The 24347-nt window shown below is 53.8% G+C and overlaps 1 protein-coding gene across 1 annotated transcript; it reads left to right on the top strand.

Annotated features, from left to right (window-relative positions):
- Positions 1-394: 394 nt before the first annotated feature.
- Gabrd (gamma-aminobutyric acid type A receptor subunit delta) lies at positions 395-14335 on the top strand. Its single transcript, XM_051171869.1, has 9 exons — positions 395-586; positions 9941-10053; positions 10314-10381; positions 10479-10699; positions 10947-11029; positions 11523-11660; positions 12245-12400; positions 12719-12930; positions 13630-14335. The coding sequence occupies exons 1-9, from the start codon at positions 519-521 to the stop codon at positions 13918-13920; spliced, it is 1350 nt and encodes a 449-aa protein (XP_051027826.1). The 5' UTR covers positions 395-518; the 3' UTR covers positions 13921-14335.
- Positions 14336-24347: the final 10012 nt, after the last annotated feature.

Here is a 24347-nt window from a genome sequence, read left to right as displayed (position 1 = left end):
GATGATGGCTTCAGCGACGCCCCCTGCCTAGGCAACTCAGGTCTGAGACCTCCCCCCACCCCCACAGAAACCGCCCGAGCAAGCACCGTTTCAGGGATAAGGTTTTTGCACTATCTGTCCAACGGGAGTCCACACAGGTCTTGTGCGCTGGTCCAGGCAGACACGTGAAGGAAGCTATTTGCAGATATCAAGGGCAACAGTTAGAGGGTCTGGGGCACCTCACTCCTGGCGAGCAGTGGAGAGAGGCCACTGTGCTTGAGGCTCACGGAGCGCAATGGAGCGACTACTGGGTGCTGTAGGGTGCGCTGGAGCCTCCGGGGCGCGCGAGCTAAGCGGGGGTGGGACTGAAACGCGGGGCGGGGCGGGGCGGGGCACCCTCCGCGCTCCGTCCTCCCCTCGCGCCCGCGCCAGTCTCCTTCGCGCTCCCGCCCTTCTGGTGCCGCGGCGCGGCCACAGGCGAAGCAACTTTGCTTGCGCTGAGGCTAGCCGGACCTGTCCCGCGCAGAGCCCGCACGACCATGGACATTCCGGGCTGGCTGCTGCCGCCGTTCCTGCTGCTGTGCGCGCAGCCGCACCACGGTGCCAGGTGAGCTGCTCCTGGGCCGGGGACGATGTGGGGCGGGAGGGACCCGTCCTTTGGCGGGCACCCTCGATGGGGCAGAGTTCCGAGTTGTCAGGACCCAGAATCTTCTTCATTCCCCACCTCCACCCCGGGTCTGCTTTGCGCTTGCTGCTCTCTCAGTTCTGAGGACCTCACGGACCTCTCTCCCGCTGTCCGGGTGCTGTCCGTCGTCTTCGGTGCTGAACGCTGCTCTGAGGGGCTGAGTTGGAACCGCCAGGTCGAGTTAATGTGGACATTTCTCTTCAGCCTTGTCCTTGACCGCATCTCTCTGAGCTGGTTCCTGCGCTGCTGGTGCCCTTCCAGGTGCTGAGCTGAAGCTTGGCCCGGATGAGCTGAGGGCAGGAAGAAGGGAGAGGCTTGAGAACGGGGGAGGGGCAGGGGGGCACTGAGGAGAGGATCTGCCCTTGAGGGAGCTGGGAGGAATGACCATCCATTACCTCTGGCTTGGTTGGACGCCTCAGGAAGATTTGTCCCAAGCCTGTCAGTGGAGCGAAGGCGACAGTGGGTCTTCTTTCAGGAGTTGTTTCAGAGTTTACAGACTCTCCTGATTGTAGGTGACTAGCCAAGTCGTCCTGTCACATGCCCGCCATGGAGGGAAACTACATTCTTGAGGAGAAGGAGATCTGTTGTCTAGAGCAGGAAGGGTCTACGAAGGGAGGCCTAAGTCTGGGGCTTCCAGCACCCCACAATCCCCATCTTCTTTCTCTGCTCGCTGGGACCTAAAACCCAACCTCGGTCACCTCGGTCACCTTGTGCTGATCCACCTGCCATAAGAGTCATAAGAGGCGAGTGAAGGGCCTTTCTGAAAACAATTTGGATGAAAAGGCAGCAGGCAAACCGTTGGAACAGGTCCCTTGCACTCTGGACTTGAGGGCCAGCTGACATGGGCACCGGAGAGGGTTAGACAACAGATATGGCTGCCTGTCAGCTTTATTTTGGCCGTAGATACCCAGGGAGCATGCAGCTGTCTGAGCTTCGCTGCCAGCAGGTGGGGACAGGTCTGGAAGGCCTAGGTCTGGCTACAACCTTACAGCTAGGTTGGAGACCAGAGAACGGACATTGACCGTGCACCTCTGACCAGCCAATGCCCAGGGAAGCCTTGGTTCCTTCTTTAGTCCCTGTGGGCTCTACTTCCTTTTGTTTTGTTTTGTTTTGTCTTTTTCCAGAAGGGTGAAGCCTAGTAACACAGCTTCAGCTGTTGTGTTTGATGCTCTGAGGTCAGATGTTGGTTTTGTCCATGACTACCTAGCCAAGAATTTAAAACTTAAGAGGCTCTGACACCCCAACATTTTAGTCTGAGCATGACACCAAAACTCATTTGGTGGCAAATCCTGTCCCGTGCGGACATGAAGCTCATTTTCTGTCTATTTATTCTATTTAGGGGGCCTATTTATAGGATGCTTGCTGGGAAATTCTCCAGACCCCTCCCTCAAGTCTGCACGTGTAGCCTATTCCCCCTAAGCCAAAGAGAAAAAAAAAAGAAGAAAATTTAAATCCTGGCCTGCGTGAGACTTCTGAGGCATTGGGTGAGGAGTTGGGTATCTGCTTTCTTGGGCAGGGAAGCCGAGGGAGCCAAGTTGAGACGTGTCATTACCCTAGCCTTATGTGGACAGCGCCATGCAGAAGTGAAGGATGCCACTGCTCTGCTGAGCTCCCATTTCGTCCTCTGTGTGAAAACAGCTCCAGTCTTGTTGTACCTTCAAAGTCTGTAGTCCTTAGATGATGCTGGCCAGACCGCCTTCTCTTGACCTGGTCTGACAATGACACAGTGTGGAGCAGGGTGGCAGGGCTAAAGGGTCTCTCCGGAGAAGGAAGGAGCCAGAGATGGCTGTCAGCTCAGCCCTTGTGGTGACCTTCAGATTTAGCAAGGGGCTATCTGTGTGCAGGGCCTCCCACCCTCACCCTGTCTACTTTAGACAGTGTCCCCTCTTCCCTTAGTCTCCAGACCCCCCTCAGTCTTCACCTCAGTGGTTCCTTGTGGGGAAGGCTGTGTGGTAGAAAATGGTGTACATGTCATATCTGTGGGCCGGGCGCAGAGTATGGAGGCCTGCATACACAGCGGGCACTGAGCTTGTCAACTGCATACCCGTGTGGGTGTCCGCCCCCAGGCTGTTGGCACCCCCACCTTCCTGACGCTCACAGTGCGATGGTCGCAGTACTCTTCTTTGCCTTGGTAACTGGGATGCTAGCAAGGAGCACGCTGCTCTAAAAGCAGAGCTGTGGGATCCGTGGGCTTGTGTGTGCACAGTGGATGCACGCTCAGGGAGGAGCAGCCACTCCTGGCTCAGCTGCGCCCACCTTCCCTTTCTGTCCCCAGAGGTGTAAGGGTGGTTTCGTCTTTCAGTGGGAGAGGAGAGGAGAAGCTCCCAGAACACACCAGAAGTGGTTCAAGGGGTTCAGCTAGTGTATCTTCACTGCCCCTGCTTTGCCCCCAAGACTGAATTCCTAAACCAAAGCCTGACATGTGTCCCCGAGGCTGTCTCTCTGTCTGTCTATTAAAATAATGCCTCAGCTTCAGGCTAGCAGTGGTCTCCAAGGGAGCTGGGAGAACCAAAAGCCCTCTGCCAAGACCACTGTAACTGACTAGGAGGCCTTCCTGCCCGCACGCCATGTTTCCTGAGTACAGATCATGGGTACTCCGGGACCGTTAGCGCGCCCGCTCCGCGAAACCTGCCACGAGCCAGTACGGTAGTCTCATCTGAAGGGTGAGGAGCTGTGTCTTTCAGGTCCCAGAATGTGGCATGTGGCTGAGTCTTTCTCACACCCCAGTCGCCTGTACTTACTCACAGCAGAGGGGAGAGACAGGGAGGGGAGAGAGTGAAGTCTCTCCTCCTTTCTTGCTCCATGAATGTAGTGAGTGTTTTGGCCCTGCCAACCCGAGGCACCCTTCCTGAAGGCTTACTTTGATGTTCCAAGAAACCTAGTGCAAGGATGAGAGAAGAGCTGTGCACACACGTGTGCCGTGGCCCTGAGACAGGGCCAGGAAGGACGGTGTCTCCTGATGGCCTCATTTTGAGCTGGCAAGATGACAGCTGGGTAGTCCAAAAATAAAGCCTGCTTTCTTTCTTTCTTTTTTTAAAATATTTATTTATTTATTATGTATACAGTGCTCTGGCTGTATGGACACCTGCAGGCCAGAAGAAAGCACCAGATCACATTACAGATGGTTGTGAGCCACCATGTGGTTGCTGGGAATTGAACTCAGCACCTCTGGAGGAGCAGTCAGTGCTCTTAACCACTGAGCCATCTCTCCAGCCCATAAAGCCTGTCTTCAAGTCCCTTCACATTGGGCCACCAGGATGACTTTCATTTGCGTTCCCGTTTGTACTTTGTGAGAGACTGGGACTTAATTTAACCACTTCATACCTTGTAACCACATTGTCTCCTCCCCAGCTCTGTCACTTTAGGGGAGCTCTGGGGAGCAGTGGCTCTCGGTTTGGAGTAAGCAATGCACCCAGACACCTTGTCTCGCCTGTCATGATGGCTAAAGCAGCAGTACTTCGTGTTGTTAGCTAAGGAAATCTTGACAGAAAGCTGATTCTTCAAAGTCCAGTATACGAAGCGGGTGAAAGAAATGTGCTCTAAGACACACCTAAGAGTAAATAAAGTTAGGAGTGTGATCTTACCACGTGCAGAGAAAGGCAGGGCTGTGTCTGTCCGGGGTCACTTTAATTTTGTTTGCTTCCCCCCAAACCCCCAGTTTGGTCCTTTGAAACAAGATTTCAAGTAGCCCAGCCCGGTCTTGAACTCCTGATTTGAGGCTGACCTTGAACTCCTGATCCTCCTGCCCTCCACCTCTGAGATTACCAGCATGTCCTACCACATCTGACATAAGCGTGTGTTTAAAATGTGAATTTAACTATGAGGCCTGCTGTTTGGAATCCCTGCCCTGACCCCAGATCGAGGTTTTTCCTGTCTTCACAATCTTTCACATCTACCTCCTTTTTGCCGTGGCCACTAATCATCAGGCAGAACCCTCTCGGTCCGGCTCTATCGCCTCCAGCCCAGGCAGAAGAGACCCCGAGACCCTCACCTCTAGGACGCACTGCTCTTAACACCACTTGTACGGACTCTCCCCACAATGCTGGACCTCAACCTCACCTCGGTGTGGCTGTCCGTGTCTCAGCTGTAGAGAGGAGTTGCCTGATGGTCTGAAGCGATGGCTCAGTTGGTAAAGTGCCTGCCACACAGGCGTAGGGTCATGAGTTCGAACACCGACATGTAAAAATGCTGGGCAGAGGCAGTTTATGCCGGCAATGTGAAGGTCCAAACAGGAGCTCTGGGGCAGCCAGACCCTAGGTTGCTACCTGTCTCTGCCAGGGTTTTATCGGTGTGAAGCGACACCAAGGCCATAGCAACACTTCGAAACTGTAATCCATGGGGCTGGAGAGATGGCTCAGTGGTTAAGAGTACTGCCTGCTCTTCCAAAGGACCCAGGTTCAATTCTCAGCACCCACATGGCAGCTCACAACTGTCTGTAATGCCAAGATCTGACACCCTCATACCAATGCAACATAAGTTAAAATTGAATAAAATATTAAAGAAAGAAAGAAAGAAAGAAACTGTAATCCAGCCCCAGTTAAACGTGTTCCTTCATAACAGGTGCAGCCCGTGGTCGCCGTGGCTGGCAGGCATGGTGCTAGAGGAAGAGTTGCAAGTTCCACATTTTGATCCACAGGCAGCAGAAGGAGAGGCTTGAGTGTGCGAGACCTCAAAGCCCACCCCACGGTGACACATCTCCTCCAACAAGGCCACTCCCTACGGCCAAGCATGCGAACACATGAGTCTATAGTGGTGTTCCTACGCAAACCACCACACCGCTGTACCTGACTAGGGTGTGTTCCAGGCTACTGAGAGAGAATGTCTCAAAAATCAAAGTGGACAGCACCCGAGGAGTGACACCCAAAGTTAACCTTTGGCTTCAACATGCATTTACACACATATGCACGCATATACACCTGCATGTACATATCCACACATGTACACGGCGTCACTTGGTGTTTGGAGTGGAGGGATGGATGGTTAGGAATAACTTCTGAGGAGTACTTGGGGTTATGTCTCAAGACAAAACAGAGGTAATAGAGAGCCGGGCGTGGTGGCACATGCCTTTAATCTCAGTACTCGGGAGGCAGAGGCAGGTGGATCCCTGTGAGTTCGAGGCTAGCCTGGTCTACAAAGGGAGTCTGGGACAGCCTAGGCTACATAGGGAAACCCTGTCCTAAAACACAAAACAACAAACAAAGAGGTGATAGAGAATGGGGCGGTGACATCTGGGGCGGAGGAGAGGGTTAAGGCTAGGGAAGGACTGGAGGGGTTAGGGCTAGGGAAGGACTGGAGGGGTTAAGGCTAGGGAAGGACTGGAGAGGTTAGGGCTAGGGAAGGACTGGAGGGGTTAGGGCTAGGGAAGGACTGGAGGGGTTAGGGCTAGGGAAGGACTGGAGGGGTTAGGGCTAGGGAAGGACTGGAGGGGTTAGGGCTAGGGAAGGACTGGAGGGGTTAGGGCTAGGGAAGGACTGGAGGGGTTAGGGCTAGGGAAGGACTGGAGGGGTTAGGGCTAGGGAAGGACTGGAGGGGTTAGGGCTAGGGAAGGACTGGAGGGGTTAGGGCTAGGGAAGGACTGGAGGGGTTAGGGCTAGGGAAGAACTGGAGGGGTTACGTGGGAGAAGCTGGAGAGAGAATGGGTGGGGGCAAGTGCAGCAGGCCTAGAGAGAGCTGAAGGGGCAGGAAGAAAGAGCGGAGGATCACTGCCTTCAGGAAAGCAGTGGGATACATGGAGTGTGAGATGGTGGGGGAAGCTGGTCTGCTATTGGCCTTCCTGGCATGCCAGGGTGTAGTAGAGGTCCTCACACAGAGCAGGGCGCGGTGGTGGTGCTCACACAGAGCGGGGCACAGTGATGGTGCTCACACAGAGTGAGATGTGATGGTGGTGCTCACACAGAGCAGGGTGTGATGGTGGTGCTCACTCAGAGTGGGGCATGGTGGTGGTGCTCACACAGAGCGGGGTGTGATGGTGGTGCTCACTCAGAGTGGAGCATGGTGGTGGTGCTCACACAGAGCGGGGTGTGATGGTGGTGCTCACTCAGAGTGGGGCATGGTGGTGGTGCTCACACAGAGCAGGGTGTGATGGTGGTGCTCACTCAGAGTGGGGCATGGTGGTGGTGCTCACACAGAGCAGGGTGTGATGGTGGTGCTCACTCAGAGTGGGGCATGGTGGTGGTGCTCACACAGAGCGGGGTGTGATGGTGGTGTTCACACAGAGTGAGGTGTGATGGTGGTGCTCACACAGAGCAGGGCATGGTGGTAGTGCTCACCCAGAGCAGAGTGTGATGGTGGTGCTCACCCAGAGCGGGGCATGGTGGTGGTGCTCACACAGAGCGGGGTGTGATGGTGGTGTTCACACAGAGCAGGGTGTGATAGTGGTGCTCACACAGAGCGGGGCATAGTGGTAGTGCTCACACAGAGCAGGGTGTGATGGTGGTGCTCACACAGAGCAGGGCATGGTGGTAGTGCTCACCCAGAGCAGGGTGTGATGGTGGTGCTCACCCAGAGCCAGGAGCGGAGGTGGTGCAGTGATTCTCATGTGCCACCTCTGAGGAAACATGAGTCTGATAAGCCTGATTAAGTACTGACCCTGCACTGAGAGAGAGCACGCAGGCAGCTAGGCCTCATGGCGCAGGTCTTTAATCCCAGCCCTGGGGAGGGGAGGCAGAGGCAGGTGGATCTCTGTGAGTTTAAGACCAGCCTGATCTACAGAGTCAAGTCTAGGACAACCAGAGCTACGTAGAGAGACCCAGTCTAAAAAAAACCCAAAAAATAAAAAATAAAAAAATAAAAATAAGTGCATCTGGAGGAAACAGGCAGTGTACAGAGGAGGGGCAGACATCCGGTACCCAGGAGGGCCGAGGGGACTGTTGCAGTAGCCTGAAAAGGTGACCCAGCAGGAGCCTCATTTTTGGTAGTGCCAGGTAGTACTGGCTCAGCATCTCTCGCCACTGTCCCAGACCAAGGGACCTGGAGGCCATATCCAAAGTTCCTCTCCTGTCCCTGGGCAGGGTGGGCAGAGTAGCAAGAGGTAACAAGAGGCCCACTGGCGCTGACTTTCTTGAAGAAAGGATTCTGCCCAGAGCCATAGACAATTTAAGTAGAAGTTTATTTAGCAAAACAAGCACTCTAAAAGAGATTGGAGTGGGCTGCACTGAGGCAGGTAGCAGCTCAGTGGCTCTGGACTGTGGACTTTAAAGACATTTTAATGAATATGTACGAGGTGTTGGGGGGGTACACTTACAGAGTAAAATACCACTTTCCCCCCTCCCAAACTGTGCTGGTCAGGATCTTCCTTCAGGATGTTTCTCCTCATGACTTGCACAAAATGTGTGTCAGCATCATAACGCAGGAGATATAATAACCCAAGGTGTCTTAAGGACGCCTCGATGTGTGGGAGAATGTTCTGGTGCTTTTGTTTCTGACGTAGAGGACTCACTGAAGCCTCAAGGATGTTTAAGCACAAAGGGACACTCCGACCAGCAGCAGACACAGTTACCAAGGCTGCCTTTCCTTCATGTCTAACTCCTCCCCCCACCCCCATCCTCCACTATTGCTGCTCTGTGCAGGAGAGCCCCTCCTTCCCGCACGGTGGACCATCCCCTGTGGGCAGGAGCATGGAACGCATTAACGTCTTAGGCTGCCACAGCACATTACACAATAGGGTGGCTTCAAACAACAGACTTTTTTTTTTTTTTTTTTTAATTTCTAAAGGCTGGAAACGCCAAACCCTCTGGATTGCCTGTGAGGACAGTTGCCCTGGGCTTCCACCCCTCCTTCCTGTGGCGGGCATCCTGTAGAGGCATGACCCAGCCTGTCCTTTGTCTTCACCTGCCTTCCCACCTCTGCCAGCCCGTTGCCCTCCTGTAATGTGGCCTTTCCCCCTCACTACACTCACAAAGGCTTTATTCTCAGAGGAGGTCCCAGGCTGAGGTTCTGGTGGACATGAGGTCTGGGAGGGCGAGGAAGGCCTCAGCAGGCAGAGGCGGTGGAGAGGCTGCTGAGGGCTTTGTGCTCAGATGCTGTGGCAGGGTGGGTCACGATGTCTGCCTCAAGTGTCGTTCTTGATCAATTTGGAGGGATGTCTACCCTGCTGCCCTCAACAGCTTGGGGGAGGGGCTTCCCCCAAACTTTTAGGGACCTCAACTCAGGTCAAATTGGGTTTTTGTGGCTTCCGCACAGAAAAATTTCAGGACTAGCTAGTACATTAAGTAGAGATGGAGATTTTACTCATTATTTACTTATTTACAGGATCTTATTATGTAGTTCTGCCTGGCTTGGAACGCACTGTATAAACCAGGTTAGAGTTTCTGGCTCATAGGCACCCGCCTGCCTCTGCCTCTTGAGTGTTGGAGTTTCAGGGCCAGATTTTATTAGCGATGTTTCAATATAGGTTTAACTAAGCATGAGGATTAAGAGAAGAAAAATCACTCAGGAAGAAGGCAGTAGCTGGCGTGCCGACTCCTTCCCGAAAGCGAGCAGGGGAAAGTGAGGAGTACCCAGCTTCTCATGGGAGAGTCTCAGTTCATTGTCTTAGCTTTAACCATAAAAACCCTTTCTGTGGCTTTCAAGTTGCTTCTCAAAAGGTTGCTAAAAAGCGCTCGCTCTCTCTCTCTCTCTCTCTCTCTCTCTCTCTCTCTAAGATAAGTGAGATTATATGGTGATTCAGGCAATGCCCTGGATTGCACAAGGGGGTTAGGATACGTCCTTTCCCTGTAAATGGGGTTTCTGGTGAGAGTCCTAGAAAACTGCAAATTTACAGCTGGGTAGAACAAACTGGGCTTAAGCAGTTGTTGATTGCGTTAAATTCTCGCTTCTCTGCGGGGAGAAGAGGAGTCAACTGGATTCCCAAGTGAGTGAGCTCCTCCCTTCCCAAGCCTTTCCGCCCTGCCCAGTAACTGTGCTAGGAACAGGAAGCTACTCACCTGCCCCCAGCTGCTCCAGCTGAGCCTTACCTTCACTGGGCTGCTTTTGAGGGGTTGGGGGAGGCAGGCTGGGCCCTCCTGAGAAGACAGCGCTGGGGTTTCTGGGCATCTCTCACACTTCTTTTCTTCAGGGCCGTATCCAGAGAATCTTTGCTGACAGGGAGGCCACGTGCTTTACTGGGTTTCTCCGCTTTGGAGAAAAGCCCTGGGGATTGGGACTCCGGTCAACACTCGCCAAGCCCTTGATTTTTCCTCCATAGACACGTGGAGGAAGGGGGACCAGGGAGACCCTCACAAAGCCCTGGGGCCCTGGTGCTCCCCCTGCTGTGACCAGTTGGCCTTGTATTCCCAGAGCAATGAATGACATTGGGGACTACGTGGGCTCCAACCTGGAGATATCCTGGCTCCCCAACCTGGATGGCCTCATGGAGGGCTACGCCCGAAACTTCCGACCAGGCATTGGAGGTACAGGCAGCTAATGTGGGCATGGGCAGGTAGACACAGCTCCAACCCTGGGTTTGCTGTGGGCTCTCGTTTGGCAACTCCAGGGGTCCGTTGGAATTCAAGCCCTGGGCATCCCAGGGGCAAGAGGAATCTCCCCAGGCTCTGTGGTAAATGTGTAACAACCCTGAAAAGGCCTTGATTATCCCTCTGTCCCATCTGTCTGGACTGGGGTTTCCTCTACGGCTTTAGCAGCCCCTCCCCCATCCCGCCACTTCTTACAGGTCCCCCTGTGAATGTGGCACTCGCCCTAGAGGTGGCTAGCATCGACCACATCTCAGAGGCAAACATGGTAGGTGCCAGCCAACACCTCCCACCCCCCTGAGTTGTGTGCCACCAGGAGGAGAGCAAGAGCCAGTGGTGCCAGCGCCGCCCCTCCTTCCCTACAGGAATACACCATGACAGTGTTTCTGCACCAGAGCTGGCGGGACAGCAGGCTCTCCTACAACCACACCAACGAGACCCTAGGCCTGGACAGCCGCTTCGTGGACAAGCTGTGGCTCCCCGACACCTTCATCGTGAATGCCAAGTCAGCCTGGTTCCACGACGTGACCGTGGAAAACAAGCTTATCCGCTTACAGCCTGATGGCGTGATCTTATACAGCATCCGGTGAGCTGGGCCTACGTACCCCATGCCCTCTGCAAGGGCATGCCTTGGGCTCAGGCTCAGACCCTCAGTCCTCCAGGACACAGGGACGTGGATGGTAGACTATGGTGCCCGTTGTACCCCTCTGGCTTTTGGATGTCACAGGAGGCAGCTGGAGCTGCAGGAGGCCTCATGTCCGCTGTCTAGGGGCGGGGGACCTGCTGGCTTCTGAAGGGCGCTGTGACCTCACTAACCCACTTTGCCTACGCAGCATCACCTCCACTGTGGCCTGCGACATGGACCTCGCCAAGTACCCCATGGACGAGCAGGAGTGCATGCTGGACCTGGAGAGCTGTGAGTGTGCTCCCCCAAGGTGGGGTAGAGGCTTCAGCAGGGCGCTCAGGGCCAGGATGGCCTGGGTCAGAGAACAGGGAGCATCCGGGGCAGGGCTTCCCCGAGAGCCTGTAGCCTAAGTAGGAGGAACGCTGGGAGAGACCTGAAGGAAGTCGGCCAGCACAAGCGGCTGTGGCAACTAGGCTATTCCAATACAACAGACCTCAGATAGATAGCCCGGGCCCCTTTGCACCCCCACCAGTGACGGCTCCAATCTTGTCAGCACCTCTGGCCCCCGTCAACCTTCTCAGAGGTGCAGAATGTTGTGCTGGAGCTGAAGGCGCTCCCTTCCCCGCCTCCACTACCCCCCAGCCCCTCACTCCACCCACCCCACTCCCACCCCAGCCCCTCACCAAACATGGCTGGATGAGGTCTCCTGGTCGATCCCACCCCTCAGGTGCCCCCTCTGAGGCTGCCAAGAGCTGAGCCTGTCCGCCGGTGGGCTCTTTTACAGATGGCTACTCCTCTGAGGACATTGTCTACTACTGGTCAGAGAACCAGGAGCAGATCCACGGGCTGGACAGGCTGCAGCTGGCCCAGTTCACCATCACCAGCTACCACTTCAGCACAGAGCTGATGAACTTCAAGTCGGGTAAACGCGAGCATTCCCGCCGCGCCCCGCCCGCCCGCCCGCAGGCTTCTTGTGCCCTATGACTGAGCTGGCAGCCAGTTCTGAGCGCCGATGGTGCGCAGCTGGGAAGCCAGCGAGTTAGGCATTAGCTGGATGCTGCTGGCTGTGCTCGGAGGGGAGGGGACCGTGCTGCCATGCCACACAGTCAGGCTTTGCCTTCCGATTCTTGGGTTATTCCTTCCCACTACTCTGGCTTAGAGAGATCCTGAGAGTGGGTGTTATAGACCCTTAGCCTCAGGACTAAGCCCCTTCCTCGGTCAGCTTTCCTTTTGGAGTTGGGAGGTATCACAGAGGCGGGTAGAAGGCACAGAGACAGGAGGCAGCCGCCCTGACATTAAGCTGGGCCGGTCGCTCAGAACAAATTCAGAAAACCTGAAACCTTCTCTTCTTTGAGGGACACAACAAACACCCTCGTGGCCAGAGGTGGATCTTCCATCCATCCGAGCCTCATAGTGGGCCCAACAGCCAAGCCCCTTCCCTAAGGCGTTATGAGTAGATGGAGTGGTTTGGGGGAAAGCTGGTCTAACAGTGGCTTGTCCCCACAGCTGGCCAGTTCCCAAGGCTCAGCTTGCACTTCCAGCTTCGGAGGAACCGCGGCGTGTACATCATCCAGTCTTACATGCCCTCTGTCCTCCTGGTTGCCATGTCTTGGGTCTCCTTCTGGGTTAGCCAGGCAGCCGTGCCTGCCCGGGTCTCTCTAGGTATGAAGCTTGTCCCTCCTCCCCATGGGCCGGCGGAATAGGGATGTAAGAGGGCTCGGCCGCCCTGCTAGCCCTGGGCCAATCCTATGGGCGTTCTGCCTCACTCTGTCTGCCCTGGGCAGTGGCCAGCCAGAATAGGGTTGGTCTCAGGAGTCCAGGGTGGGAGTGGAGGGCTGAAAAGCTCTCCTCCGCCTCCTCCTCCTCCTCCTCCTCTTCCTCTTCCTCTGCCTCTGCCTCCTCCTCCTGGGACCCAGGCCCCGCTCACCAGGGCGGGAAGGAGGCAGTAGGGCTCCAGCAATGGCCACCCATTCCAACCAGGCATCACCACCGTGCTGACAATGACCACACTCATGGTTAGCGCCCGCTCCTCCCTGCCGCGGGCTTCAGCTATCAAAGCTCTGGATGTGTATTTCTGGATCTGCTATGTCTTTGTGTTTGCTGCCCTGGTGGAGTACGCATTTGCCCACTTCAACGCCGACTACAGGAAGAAACAGAAGGCCAAGGTCAAGGTCACAAAGCCAAGGCCAGAGGTGAGAGAGTGGGGTGGGCTTGTCTCAAGGTTCAGAGTCAAGGATTTAAAAAACAAAACAAAACAAAACAAAAAAATATGGGGGCTGGAGAGATGGCTCAGAGGTTAAGAGCACTGACTGCTCCTCCAGAGGTCCTGAGTTCAATCCCAGCAACCACATGATGGCTCACAGCCATCTGTAATGTGATCTGGTGCCCTCTTCTGGTGTGCAGGTGTACATGCAGGTACAACATTGTATACATAACAATAAATAAATCTTAAAACAAAACAAGGATGGATTCCTCCTACCTGGCTCATGGGAGCAGAAAGGACTGTTATCTTTCTTTTTTTATTTTATTTTATTTATTGCATATGAGTGCTTTTTAGAGAAGAGGGCAGCAGATCTCATTACAGATGGTTGTGAGCCACCATGTGGTTGCTGGGAATTAAACTCAGGGCCTCTCTTGAAGAGCAGGTCTTAACCACTGAGCCATCTCTCCAGCCCAAGAACCTTTAACTTTCTGCTGGCCGGCTCTGAGGTTACTGCTCACCCTGAGTCCCTCTCCTCTTCAGCACAGTCCACTGCAGGGTTACAGTGTGCTTGATGAGTGCAGACAGGAGACTTCTATCAACCTTAACAGGGTACTTACTGCACGAGAGCTTTGGTCAGCCAGGGCATCCTCAGCACTCTCCTGTCTCCCCCACCATCCCCCCTCTGCAGATGGATGTGAGGAACGCCATCGTCCTCTTCTCGCTCTCGGCTGCCGGGGTCAGCCAGGAGTTGGCTATCTCCCGCCGTCAGGGCCGTGTCCCTGGGAACCTCATGGGTTCCTATAGGTCTGTGGAAGTGGAGGCAAAGAAAGAGGGAGGGGCCCGCCCAGGGGGCCCGGGAGGCATCCGGTCCAGACTCAAGCCCATTGATGCAGACACCATCGACATCTATGCCCGAGCTGTGTTCCCAGCAGCCTTTGCAGCCGTCAACATCATCTACTGGGCGGCGTACACCATGTGACAGCAGGTCCATGTGCCGCTGCGTGAGGTGGCAGCCAGAAACTCCTGGAGAAACAGCCCTCTCTGTGGGTCTCAAAGTGGGACAGAGATGGAGCCTCGGCTTTTCCCCGAGGACCAGCAGCCTGCAGTCCTTGTTGCTGGAGCAGGATGGGCTTTGCAAAGAGGACCATACAGCCTGACCCCTGAAGCTGAGCCTAGCATTAGCTGGGCCCTTGGGAGAGCTGTGGATTTTTTAGACTCAGGATGATCCTGATTTCCAGGCCCTTTGCTCTGTGGGGATCAGGATCAGAGAGAAAGCAGGCGTGGGTGAACGGCCAATCTCATGGTGAGCTGGGGAGAAGGGCATTTGAGGCCTCTTTGGTCCCAGCATGAAATAAAGCTCTGACCTGGCAGCCGGTTACTGTCTTTGCTGCACGTGGTAATTGCACTGTTGTGTCTTTTCTGCCACGGGCTATACAGGAAGGATGTAGCCAGGGGTGGCCTAGGAAACCCATAAAATCTAGAGTAAACACACACTATGCAGGGAAAGCAAGGGGGTTAGGGTCCCAGCAAGGAGGCTGACTAACAGAGAATGACACTGGGGAAGGGGCTTGGATTGGTGATGCCGGCATCATGCACCGGCATCTGTCCCTCCCTTCACTGGGCTACTTTGGGGCTGGTTTTTTTTTTTTTCACTAGGGCAGAAGCAGATCTGAGAACCCCGATTCCAATGCCCCATGCTTTTGAAATGCCTCCCTAAAAAAATCATCTCAGAACTGGAACACATCTGGAGCCAGGGAAGTTCAGGGGCTGCACCCCAGAGGGTGAGCTCTGTGTCTGGAGCATCAGGAAAGGCAGAGATGCAGAGGCCAGGCTACTTCCCACAGCAGCTGGGGCCCTGACGCCGTCGGAGCGTGTGGCAGGCGGCTCCTAATAAAGGGGGCCAGCTTTCCCATGTAGAAGAGACAAAGGGTACAATTAGCAGAACAGCTTTTTAACCTCGGTCACAGTCAGCAGCTAGCGGCTCAAGGGGTGACAGAGCCAGCGCGACTCACCACTCTGCTTAACCAGGGTGGCGCCACACCATGACTCGTTAGTCCTGGTGGTCCCCCACTTGCCAAGGAGCATGGCAAGTGACTGTGTGGCCCAGTAAGTATGTCCTTAGTAGGATCTGGCCAGTGCCCTGCACAGCCCCAAACCATTATAGATGGCAGGACCATAAAGTCACCGAAGGGCTCAGGAGGGACACAGGAGCACGCTGTTCTCAAAGCGCAGAGGAAGGCATTGGCCTCCCTGCTCAGACCAGTGCTCAGTTTTTGTCTCCACCTCAGAGATCCATGACCTAAGGACTCCTCCCTCCGGGCACCTTGGCTGCCCTGTGCTAAAGGAGGTCATGTGGCTTTACAGGCCAACGGAGGGTGGGGCCACTGGGCCCTAGTGCGGCCAGAGCTACAATAGAAGGGGCCTAAGAGCCAGCAGAGGGCAGGCGGCCAACCAAAGCGGCTGGGGCTTCAGCTCCTGACAGCAGGAGAGGCAGAACAAACCCAACCATCCTGGGACAGCCACGGAACAGGAATGTCCCCACTTGGGCCCAGGGGTGGGATGGGGTGGGGGCATCTCTTCACTGCTATACCTCTCTATCCTTTAGGCTTTCCTGCGTGGTTAGTTTCCACCTCCCACGGTTCAGCCTGGGGTAGGGGACCCAGATCCTAGACGGTGCACACCGCAGATAGTGCAGGACTACCCATTGTCAATTCTCAGCCTTCCTGCAGCCAGGTCCCACTCCCAGGGAAGGGAGCAGGCACGGCCAGCTCCGGTGCTCTTGGGCCTTTGGAGGGGGGCGCTGGTGGGTTAAGTTCTCAGAGCCGATGAGTTCCCCTGGACCCAGAGGCTAGCACCTTACTCCTCTCCTACTGCACGACCCGCCCGCTTCAGCACCCGCCTCTGCCCTGCCTCCTGCCCTCTTTCTGCTGCGTGTACCCACGGGGAGCTATTTAAAGCGGCCTTTGCGATTGCCTCAGGCTCCCACGCAGCCGGGCCCACCCGGGCAGCAGCCTTCGCCTGATTCTGCAACCAGCAATCACTCCCTCCAGCCTGCAGGCTTCTATTTCTGCCCACATGTTTACAGGGCAGGAGGAAGGACGGGGAAGGACTGATGCTTTTCAAACACCGGCTTCTGTTCCGGTGGTGAGGACGCGGGTGAGGACAGGCTAGGGGTGGATCAAGGGCTGCAGCTGAGAAGAGCCAGCTTGGAAAGAGGATGTCAGAGCCTCCTGCCTGCGGGGACGGAAGGGTGACAGGCAGGAGGCTTTTCATTCTAGCAGGGACAGCTCGTGGAGTTCATAGCTCCGTTCCTCTTTGTCCTGGGCTGGGGCACATGCTTTGAATGTGGGCCACTCCGCCCCCCCCCCCAACAAGGCTGGAGGCTGATGGAGTAAGGGGGCCCAGATGTCAGGAGACAGAGCCCGGGTTTGTCTCTGACAGTGAGAACAGGACAAACTCCCAGGCTCGAGGTGGGCAGACACGCAGGGTATCGAAAGGAGCCCGGGTGGAGGGCTCACTTCCCCTATGTAGCTCTCAAGAAGAGCTGGGACAAGTCTGGGCTTGGGGTGTCTATTTTCGAGGTCCACAAATCTGTTCTGTCAGAGCTCTGGAGGCCGTGAGTTCTAACCTGAGGAGCAGGTAGGGTAGGGTTGGCTGCAGCGCAGAGTTTCCCTGACCTCCCCCCCCCCCCCCCGCCCCATGCTGTCTGCACTTGGCTTTGCGATGTACCACCCTGATCTCTTTGTCCTTGTCACATGGCTTGTTTCTGTCCCTTCCCTTCTTATACAGATACCTGCATACGTGAGTATAGCTCATCTTAGCCAATTATATATCTACAAAACCCCTACTTCCAAATAAGCTACATTTCTGAGGTTTGGGGCATGAAGCTTTCAGGGGGGAAGCTAGTGAACTCAGTCAGGACAGATGGTAACCCCAGAAGCAGGAGACGTGGCCGAGAGAGAAAGGGAAAGGGGAAAATTCGTGAACACGTTCATGGCAGCGAGCCACTGGGCATCTATCTCTCTCTCTAAGCACCACCAGCGAGCGACTGCCCCAAGTCCCTAATGCTTACTAGCAGGGTGGACACCCCCAGGGCTGCAGTACTAGCAGAGAGTGAGCTCTGTGCCCTCTGGCTGATACTTCAGCCAGGGCCAGCCAGGCCACCTGCAACCCACCCCTAACACTGCTTACCTACGCCCGTAGGCACATTAAGCCCATTTGTGACTGACTGGAAGGTGGGAGCTGTCATTGTAGCAACAGTCACACAGACACACAACGGGAAGTTGATGAGTTCAGCAACTCTCCCCTCAGCTGCAGTAAGACCCAGGGATTGAGGCCCTGCCTGGGTGAGTCAGTTCCCTCCCCACCCACTCCTCAGGAGCTCCTCTCAAGGCTTAGGTACCCCTGGTGCAGTGACACACACCCTTCTAGCCATGGTCACCCTGACCACACAACTGCCACCCAGCAACTGTTCGCCTGTAGAAAGCTCCAGCAGTAAGTCTTTTGGCTTCCAGACCTCTCTTCAACCCCTGTGGGTTCTGGGTGAAGGAACAGCAGTCTGAGTGCTACAGCTCTGAGGGGAAGGCACCCTGGGAATACAAGAAAGTCACGCACCACACAATAAACCACACACAAGACAGTTATTGGGAGGGAAGAGCCCAGGAGGGCGGCTGCCTCCACTGGGGTGAGAAGCTGCAGGCAGACAAGGCTTATATGGGATTTCTTGGGAGTGGAGCTTTCCAGGGATGGAGCTTTCCAGGGTGGGGATTGGTGGGGATTTCAATACCAGAGTTTGGGCTTTTTACTTTTCAGGCAAGGGCTGGGTCCAGCTGTTAGGGCAGGTACAGTGTTCTGCAGTCAGAACTTGGTAGTTGGAGGTCCTCAGGGAAGGCGCCTGGCCACTTGTATGATTCTAGGGGCTCCCCCCTATTTTGTTTATTATTGATAAACAAACAGGGGTCAGGAAAGGGGTGGTGATGTTATCATTAGACTAAAGTCCTGCTAAATAGGGGTGTTGAAGTCCTTGGGGTGATCTTGACCTTCACCATTATGGTATACTTGGGAGTCCCAGGTCTCTGGCTCAGCAGCTAGGGGCCAGTAATACTGTAGTAGCCACTGATTGCAAGTCTGGTTAGAAAACTTTTGGATCTGGGCCAAGCGTGGTGGCGCACGTCTTTAATCTCAGCACCCGGGAGGCAGAGGCAGGTGGATCACATTGTGAGTTCGAGGCCAGCCTGATCTAAAAAGTGAGTTCGGGGCAGCCAAGGCCACACAGAGAAACCCTGTCTCGGTGGGGGGGGGGGTTGTGTGTGGGGAAAAGAAGTGTTCCTGAGGGGCTAAAACAGTCCTAGGAAGGAGTGGACAAGAAGAATATCCCTAAAGATACAGCTAAGTGCTGCCACTTGATGAAACTGGTAAGACTGTCCCTCTATTCTGACAATGGAGGAACGAGGAGGAGAAGTGGGTCCCCAAACTCCATCAGGACTGAGAAAGTGGCCCTAGTATCCAGAGGAAAGAGATGGGTTGCCCTGACTACCCGAGGTTTCTTCTGGAAGATAGCAGTGGTCAGGCCAAAGGATTCAAGACCCAGGAGGTCGTCTAAAGAACAGCTTGGCCTTGATGTCCTTGTGCTGCAGAGAGCATGAGGACAGCCAAGTGTCCCCCTCGATGGCTCCGAGGGCACAGTGAAAATGGTTTGCAAGGGTTTGGACAGTTCTGGGCCAGTGCCCCTCCTGATCGCATCTGAAACAGGGACCCAGAGGTCTCCGGCTTTGTGAGCCTGGGCAGCTGCTGTGGCTGGCTGAAAGGCTTTAGCCAGCATCAGGTATTTTTGTTTTTAGGCTTTTTCATCTATTCCATGGTACACCTCAAAGACCATGGCTACGACTTCTTTCTGCCTGTGGAGTCAGAGGTCCTTTCTCTAGTGTTTAGTCTTGGCCCTAGGACCAGGGTAATGGTACGTCAGAGGGAGTTGTTTGCCATCCGGATTGGTATAGTGCAAGAGAGCCTTCGTAGGGTGCTCTGGGAATTGAGACAGGTCTTTGTGTTTGTCCTGGATGACCTTGGTGATTTATTTTTTCATAATTTACCCCTTTAAGGGCAGCTTTGTGGAGACCAACCAGGAGGCAGTTATAAAATTATCCCTAGCAAGGATGCCCCCTTGGGTATTGTAATTCCATTGTCAGGGGTCCTTGTCAGGGGCGGCCCTCAGCCCCGGCTGGGTGGGAGACATTAGTTGGGTGGGTTTTGCCTGCCTGGTCCCAGACTTGCCTGCACCCCTGGGGTGTGGGGTGGGAGACTGTTGGTGAGATATAAACAGCACAGAAGATGATAATACACTGGAATTCTTTTTTTTTTTTTTTTTTTTTTTTTTGGTTTTTCGAGACAGGGTTTCTCTGTGTAGCCTTGGCCATCCTGGACTCCCTTTGTAGACCAGGCTGGCCTTGAACTCACAGCAATCCGCCTGCCTCTGCCTCCCGAGTGCTGGGATTAAAGGCGTGCGCCACCATGCCCGGCTTGGAATTCTTTAATAAAGGTGGAAGAACTAGCAGAGTAGAGCCCCTGTGTTTCTGCTATTTGAGAGCGTTCACTTGATGAGAAGGGGATGTGTTCCCTGAGCAAGCCATCCACCCAGGCAACCTCCTGCAAAGGGAGAACCATGGCGGGTTTGGGCTGGGTAGGGGGGTACAGGGGGTCCCATGGCCAAGTACAACAAGCAGAGGGAGGACTGAGGGCTGGCAGTGGGCTGAGAGTGGGCACCTGAGAGGGTTGATTTGGACAGCCTGTCTCTGAGGAGGGAGAAAGGGAGACAGAAGAGGCCAGAGGGGAGAGAAGAGACTGTGGGTTGAGGGTGTAAGGGGGAGGCTTGTTAGCATGATAGTGAAGGAAGGACTCACCTGCTTTGGGCCTCACAGCTAGGAGAAGTTGCTTTTTCCTTGGTTGGCTTATGCCATGTGGTCACTTCTAATCAAGATGTGAGTGAAGTCACATGGTAAAATCCACCCTTTTCAACCCCAGCAAAGATGGGTGTCAGCCACGTGGCTGCCTCCATCCTGATGGGGGAACAGCCGCTAAGATGGCAGCAAGCCACATGTTTCCTTTAAGACTACCTGTGTATAGGTTCTTAACTATCAGCCCCAGGGTTATGAGGTAAGTTAACCCTTTTGTTACAGGTTTAATCATAACCAAAATACTTACAAATCTTGAGGTATGGATAATTTACACAATAGTCTTACAAACCTTTTTTTAAAAGATTTATTTATTATGTATACAATGTCCGGCCTGCACATTTGCCTGCACTCCAGATCTCATTATAGATGTTGTGAGCCACCATGTGGTTACTGGGAATTGAACTCATGATCTCTGGAAGAGCAGTCAGTGCTCTTAACCTCTGAGCTATCTCTCTAGCCCTAGTCTTACAAATCCTAAGACTTATACCTTAGCAAAAGTTTTAGAGAGTTAAACCAAAACCAAAAGAGTATGAGACGAAAGCCGGGCATGGTGGCGCATGCCTTTAATCCCAGCACTTGGGAGGCAGAGGCAGGTGGATCTCTGTGAGTTCGAGGCCAGCCTGGTCTACAAAGTGAGTCTAGGGCAGTCAAGACTACAGAGACCCTGTCTTGAAAAACAAAAAACAAAACAAAACAAACAAAAAAAGTATATGAGATGAGTAGCAATATTCCCCATTGGGAATAGTCTGTCCTTTTTCTGCCATGTAGTCAGGTGGCTCACCTGTATCAGAGGACACCGTAGGTGGGAGCTGAGAGACTTCCAGCCAACCAAGAGTGTGTGCAGGGAGGGGGGTGGGGTGGGTCCTGCTCACTGAAGCTGGCCTTTGCTTCCACCCCCACCCACCACCCCCACCTCCTGCTAGGTCATGCTCTGGGCTCCCACTTTGCAACAAAGATCCATCACTGGTAACTTTGAAAACATGACATTTACACCATTTTGGGTCGGGGAGGGTTGGGAGACAACACTGACACAACAGATAGACAGATGGGTGGACACACTGACAGACAGACAGATGGGGACCAGATGTGACCAGACAAAAACAAACAGGGCTTGGAGCCAAGAAAAGAAAATCAGTTAATGGGGAATCTTTTTCTATTTTCCTGATAGCTCGTAGTATTTGTAAAGGTCCCAAATAATACTAGAATCTAGGGTGCCCTGAGGTGGCCATTTGGATCAATTGTCTAAGGGATATTGAGGCCAATTTTATTGATTTTGGTTTGGTTTTGGTTTTTCGAGACAGGGTTTCTCTGCGTAGCCTTGGCTGTCCTAGACTCGCTTTGTAGACCAGGCTGGCCTCAAACTCACAGCGATCCGCCTGCCTCTGCCTCCCGAGTGTTGAGATTAAAGGCATGTGCCACCACGCCCAGCTCGAGGAAAGGTGAATAAATTCAGGGCCCTTCAGACGGCTGTCAGGAAGAGGGGATGGAAATTTTCTAAAAGGCATCCCAAGAGGGAATGAGAGAGTATGGGAGACACTATTCCCATGGGTGAAGAGGGGAGGAAAAAGGTGTCCGCAGGACTCAGGGAGGACCGGAGGAAGACAGAAGTCATTCAATGAGTCAGGACTTAGGCTGGCTAAGCCAGAGGAGAGGCTTGGTGCCTCGTACCAGGGCTTTCGTGAAGGCCAAACAAAGGTGAGGACAAAAACCAAGTTCTGGGGTTAAGAGGGGTGAAGGGTTGGGGAACAGAGTCACAGAAGTCAAAAGGGCCTGGAGGGGCTGTGAGGTGGTGACAGGCAGCTCTGAAAGGGAGGTGGGAGAAGAAGACAGGAAGTGGCAAAATAGCCCAGTCAGGCCCAAGGAAACTGCAGGATTGCAGCTCCAGAGGTGGGGGGATAGGATCAGGAGAATCGGGCTAGCTTTAAAAACTGTGGCTGGGCTACCTCTGCCTCCACAAGTTCCAGAGGGGGGCTGGACGTTCCATGGTTACTTCCTCAGACTCAGGGGAACATTTACCTGATGGCCACTGGTGCAGCAATTAGCTGTTAGGTGAGCCTGTTGCAGGTGGCACAGTGACGAGGGATGGGATCCCGCGGCATCTCAGCTCCTGAGGGGGACACAAGCACCAGGAGAGCCTTTCTGAGTCAGAGCATCCGTGTAACTGTTACAGCTCTGAGAATAAACACCCTAGCAGCTGAGAGCCAAAGTCACACCACACAACAGATCTCACACAGAGGTTTATTGGGAAGGAAGAACCCGGGACTGTGGCTGCCTCTGCTCCAGCGAGAAACAGCATAGACCTGAGCAGAAGACAGCGCGTGGGGTAAAACAACAGGGGAAAGAACACCCTGATCTGGATTTCACCCTGAGCCCAAGATCAGGACCAAGAAACAGAATCTTTTCCAGTCCCTGAGCCTGCCACAGAAAGCCATCAACAGCCCCTGAACTTGCCCAAAAGCTTAGGAACTGAGATCCCACTAACCCTCACCCCGGAAATCCTATATAATCCCTGCTGTTGTTTCTCACCTGAGCAGAGGTGACTCCAAAGCTGCTGTAACCTTTTGGATCCCGTTGGATCTGCATTCACTAGTCAAATGACCCCTTTTTTCACACTAACTACAAACTCCAGGAAACTTAAACGTTTTTGCCGAGAATCTAGTATCTCCTCAATGGTGTGTTTGCCTCTCTGGCGGAACACACCATATTTCTTAAAGTTAACGCACCAGTCATTTTGAGCTCTTAGGCTTTTAGCAGTTTGGTCACAATTTCTTTTCAAATGACCAAATTTACCACAATTGAAGCACCGAGCGTTTTGATATCGGAGGCTTTCGGTGGCTACTGGGAAAGCTAATGGGAGCTGCTCTCTGGCAGTTCAGTTTGCCCAAGATTAACCTTTTTTTCTTGAAATGGGCTGTTTCTCTTTAACCCTTTCACCCTGTATGGCCTTCTGTTCCTTCTGGCTCCTCAGCTTGCCCAGGGGCTGTGGGCACTTGACCCGTAAGTGCCTGGAGCAGGGCAGGACGGCAACTGTGGGAAAGTCCAGCCCTCAGTTACCAGGTGCTCTGTTACCAGGGCGCTCTCTGCTTCCCAAGTGCCTCAGCCTCTGCCCACAAACTGCAATCCTTTCCCAGAGGAGAGAACTGAGCAAACCTTTTCATTTCCCTATGTTATCCATGTGTGTGTGTGTGTGTGTGTGTGTGTGTGTGTGTGTGTGTGTGTGTGTGTGTATTTTCAAACCCCTGCATTCAAACAGAATGCAGGAAGATGACAAAACAAAGCCAGAGAATCCCCTTTGGAGTAAAGCAGGAGAGGATACAGCGGAGGCCGCCGCAGTAAACCTTTCGCTCATATTCTGGAACAGCATATTCATTTCTCAGTACCTTGCTTGCCGTCTCCTCTACGGCATTAGTACCCAGATTTTTCAATATTCTAAGCCCTACGTCTGGCCACTACTTGTTGGTATACTTTTAAAATCTATTTTTATTTTGGTTTCTTATATCCCTTCCTCTGTTATCCACCCCAATCCTTCTCAACACCCCAACACCAGGTAAGAGAGAAAGAAGGTTAGTGGGGAGAGTGGGCGTAGCTCTCTTGGCTACTTCCTGCTGTTTAGGGTCGTCAGGGCCTTTGGGGTGATAACAACCTCCGTGGTCAGGATATTCAGCCAGCAACAGCAAGCACAGCAGCAGCCTTCTTCTCCTCAGTCTTCTCACAGCCCTCCCTTCTCTCGCACGCTTGGCTTTCATATTTATTCCATCTGCCAATGACCACGCCCCTGCACGAGGCAGTTCCCAGCTGACAAAGATCACGTGCCCTCTCAGGAGGCAGTTGTCAGCTGTGTACACACTGGAGCAGCCCCCATATCCCACACCTGGGATTGAAACAAAAACGTATTTAAAGAACCCAAAACTTCCACAACGGGAGATGGTGATAGTTTTTAAGGAGGGAGAACTGAGTGGGATGAAGAGGTGACTGGAGGTGTGCTCGCTCCTGCCTCCCACAGCTATGAGAAGAGCTTTGTGCTACCGTGCTCCCTGCCATGAAGTCGTTCTACCTTGCTAGAGACCCAAAGGGACAGGATCGAGCGACCCTGAACTGACGCCTCTGACACTATGGGCCAAAATAAATCTCCTCTGCTTCCCCCTGCCAGGCATGGTTGTAACCCCAGCGTTCAGGAGGCAGAAGCAGGAGAACACTAAGAGGTGGAGTCCAGCCTGTGTTTCAGTTGAGATCAGGCCATTACTCCATATTGTATAAAACACTGGTTTTGGGGGCTGGAGAGATGGCTCAGTGGTTAAGAGTGCCGCCTGCTCTTCCAAAGGTCCTGAGTTCAATTCCCAGCAACCACATGGTGGGTCACAACCATCTATAATGTAACCTGATGCCTTCTTCTGGCCTGCAAGCAGGCAACACTGTATACATAATAAATAAATCTTTAAAAAAACAAAAAAAAACA

The sequence above is a fragment of the Acomys russatus genome, chromosome 29, assembly GCF_903995435.1.
Source record: "Acomys russatus chromosome 29, mAcoRus1.1, whole genome shotgun sequence".
Lineage (NCBI taxonomy): Eukaryota > Metazoa > Chordata > Mammalia > Rodentia > Muridae > Acomys > Acomys russatus.
The sequence above is the reverse complement of the archived record's forward strand: the minus strand, read 5'-3'. Positions and strand labels throughout refer to the sequence as shown.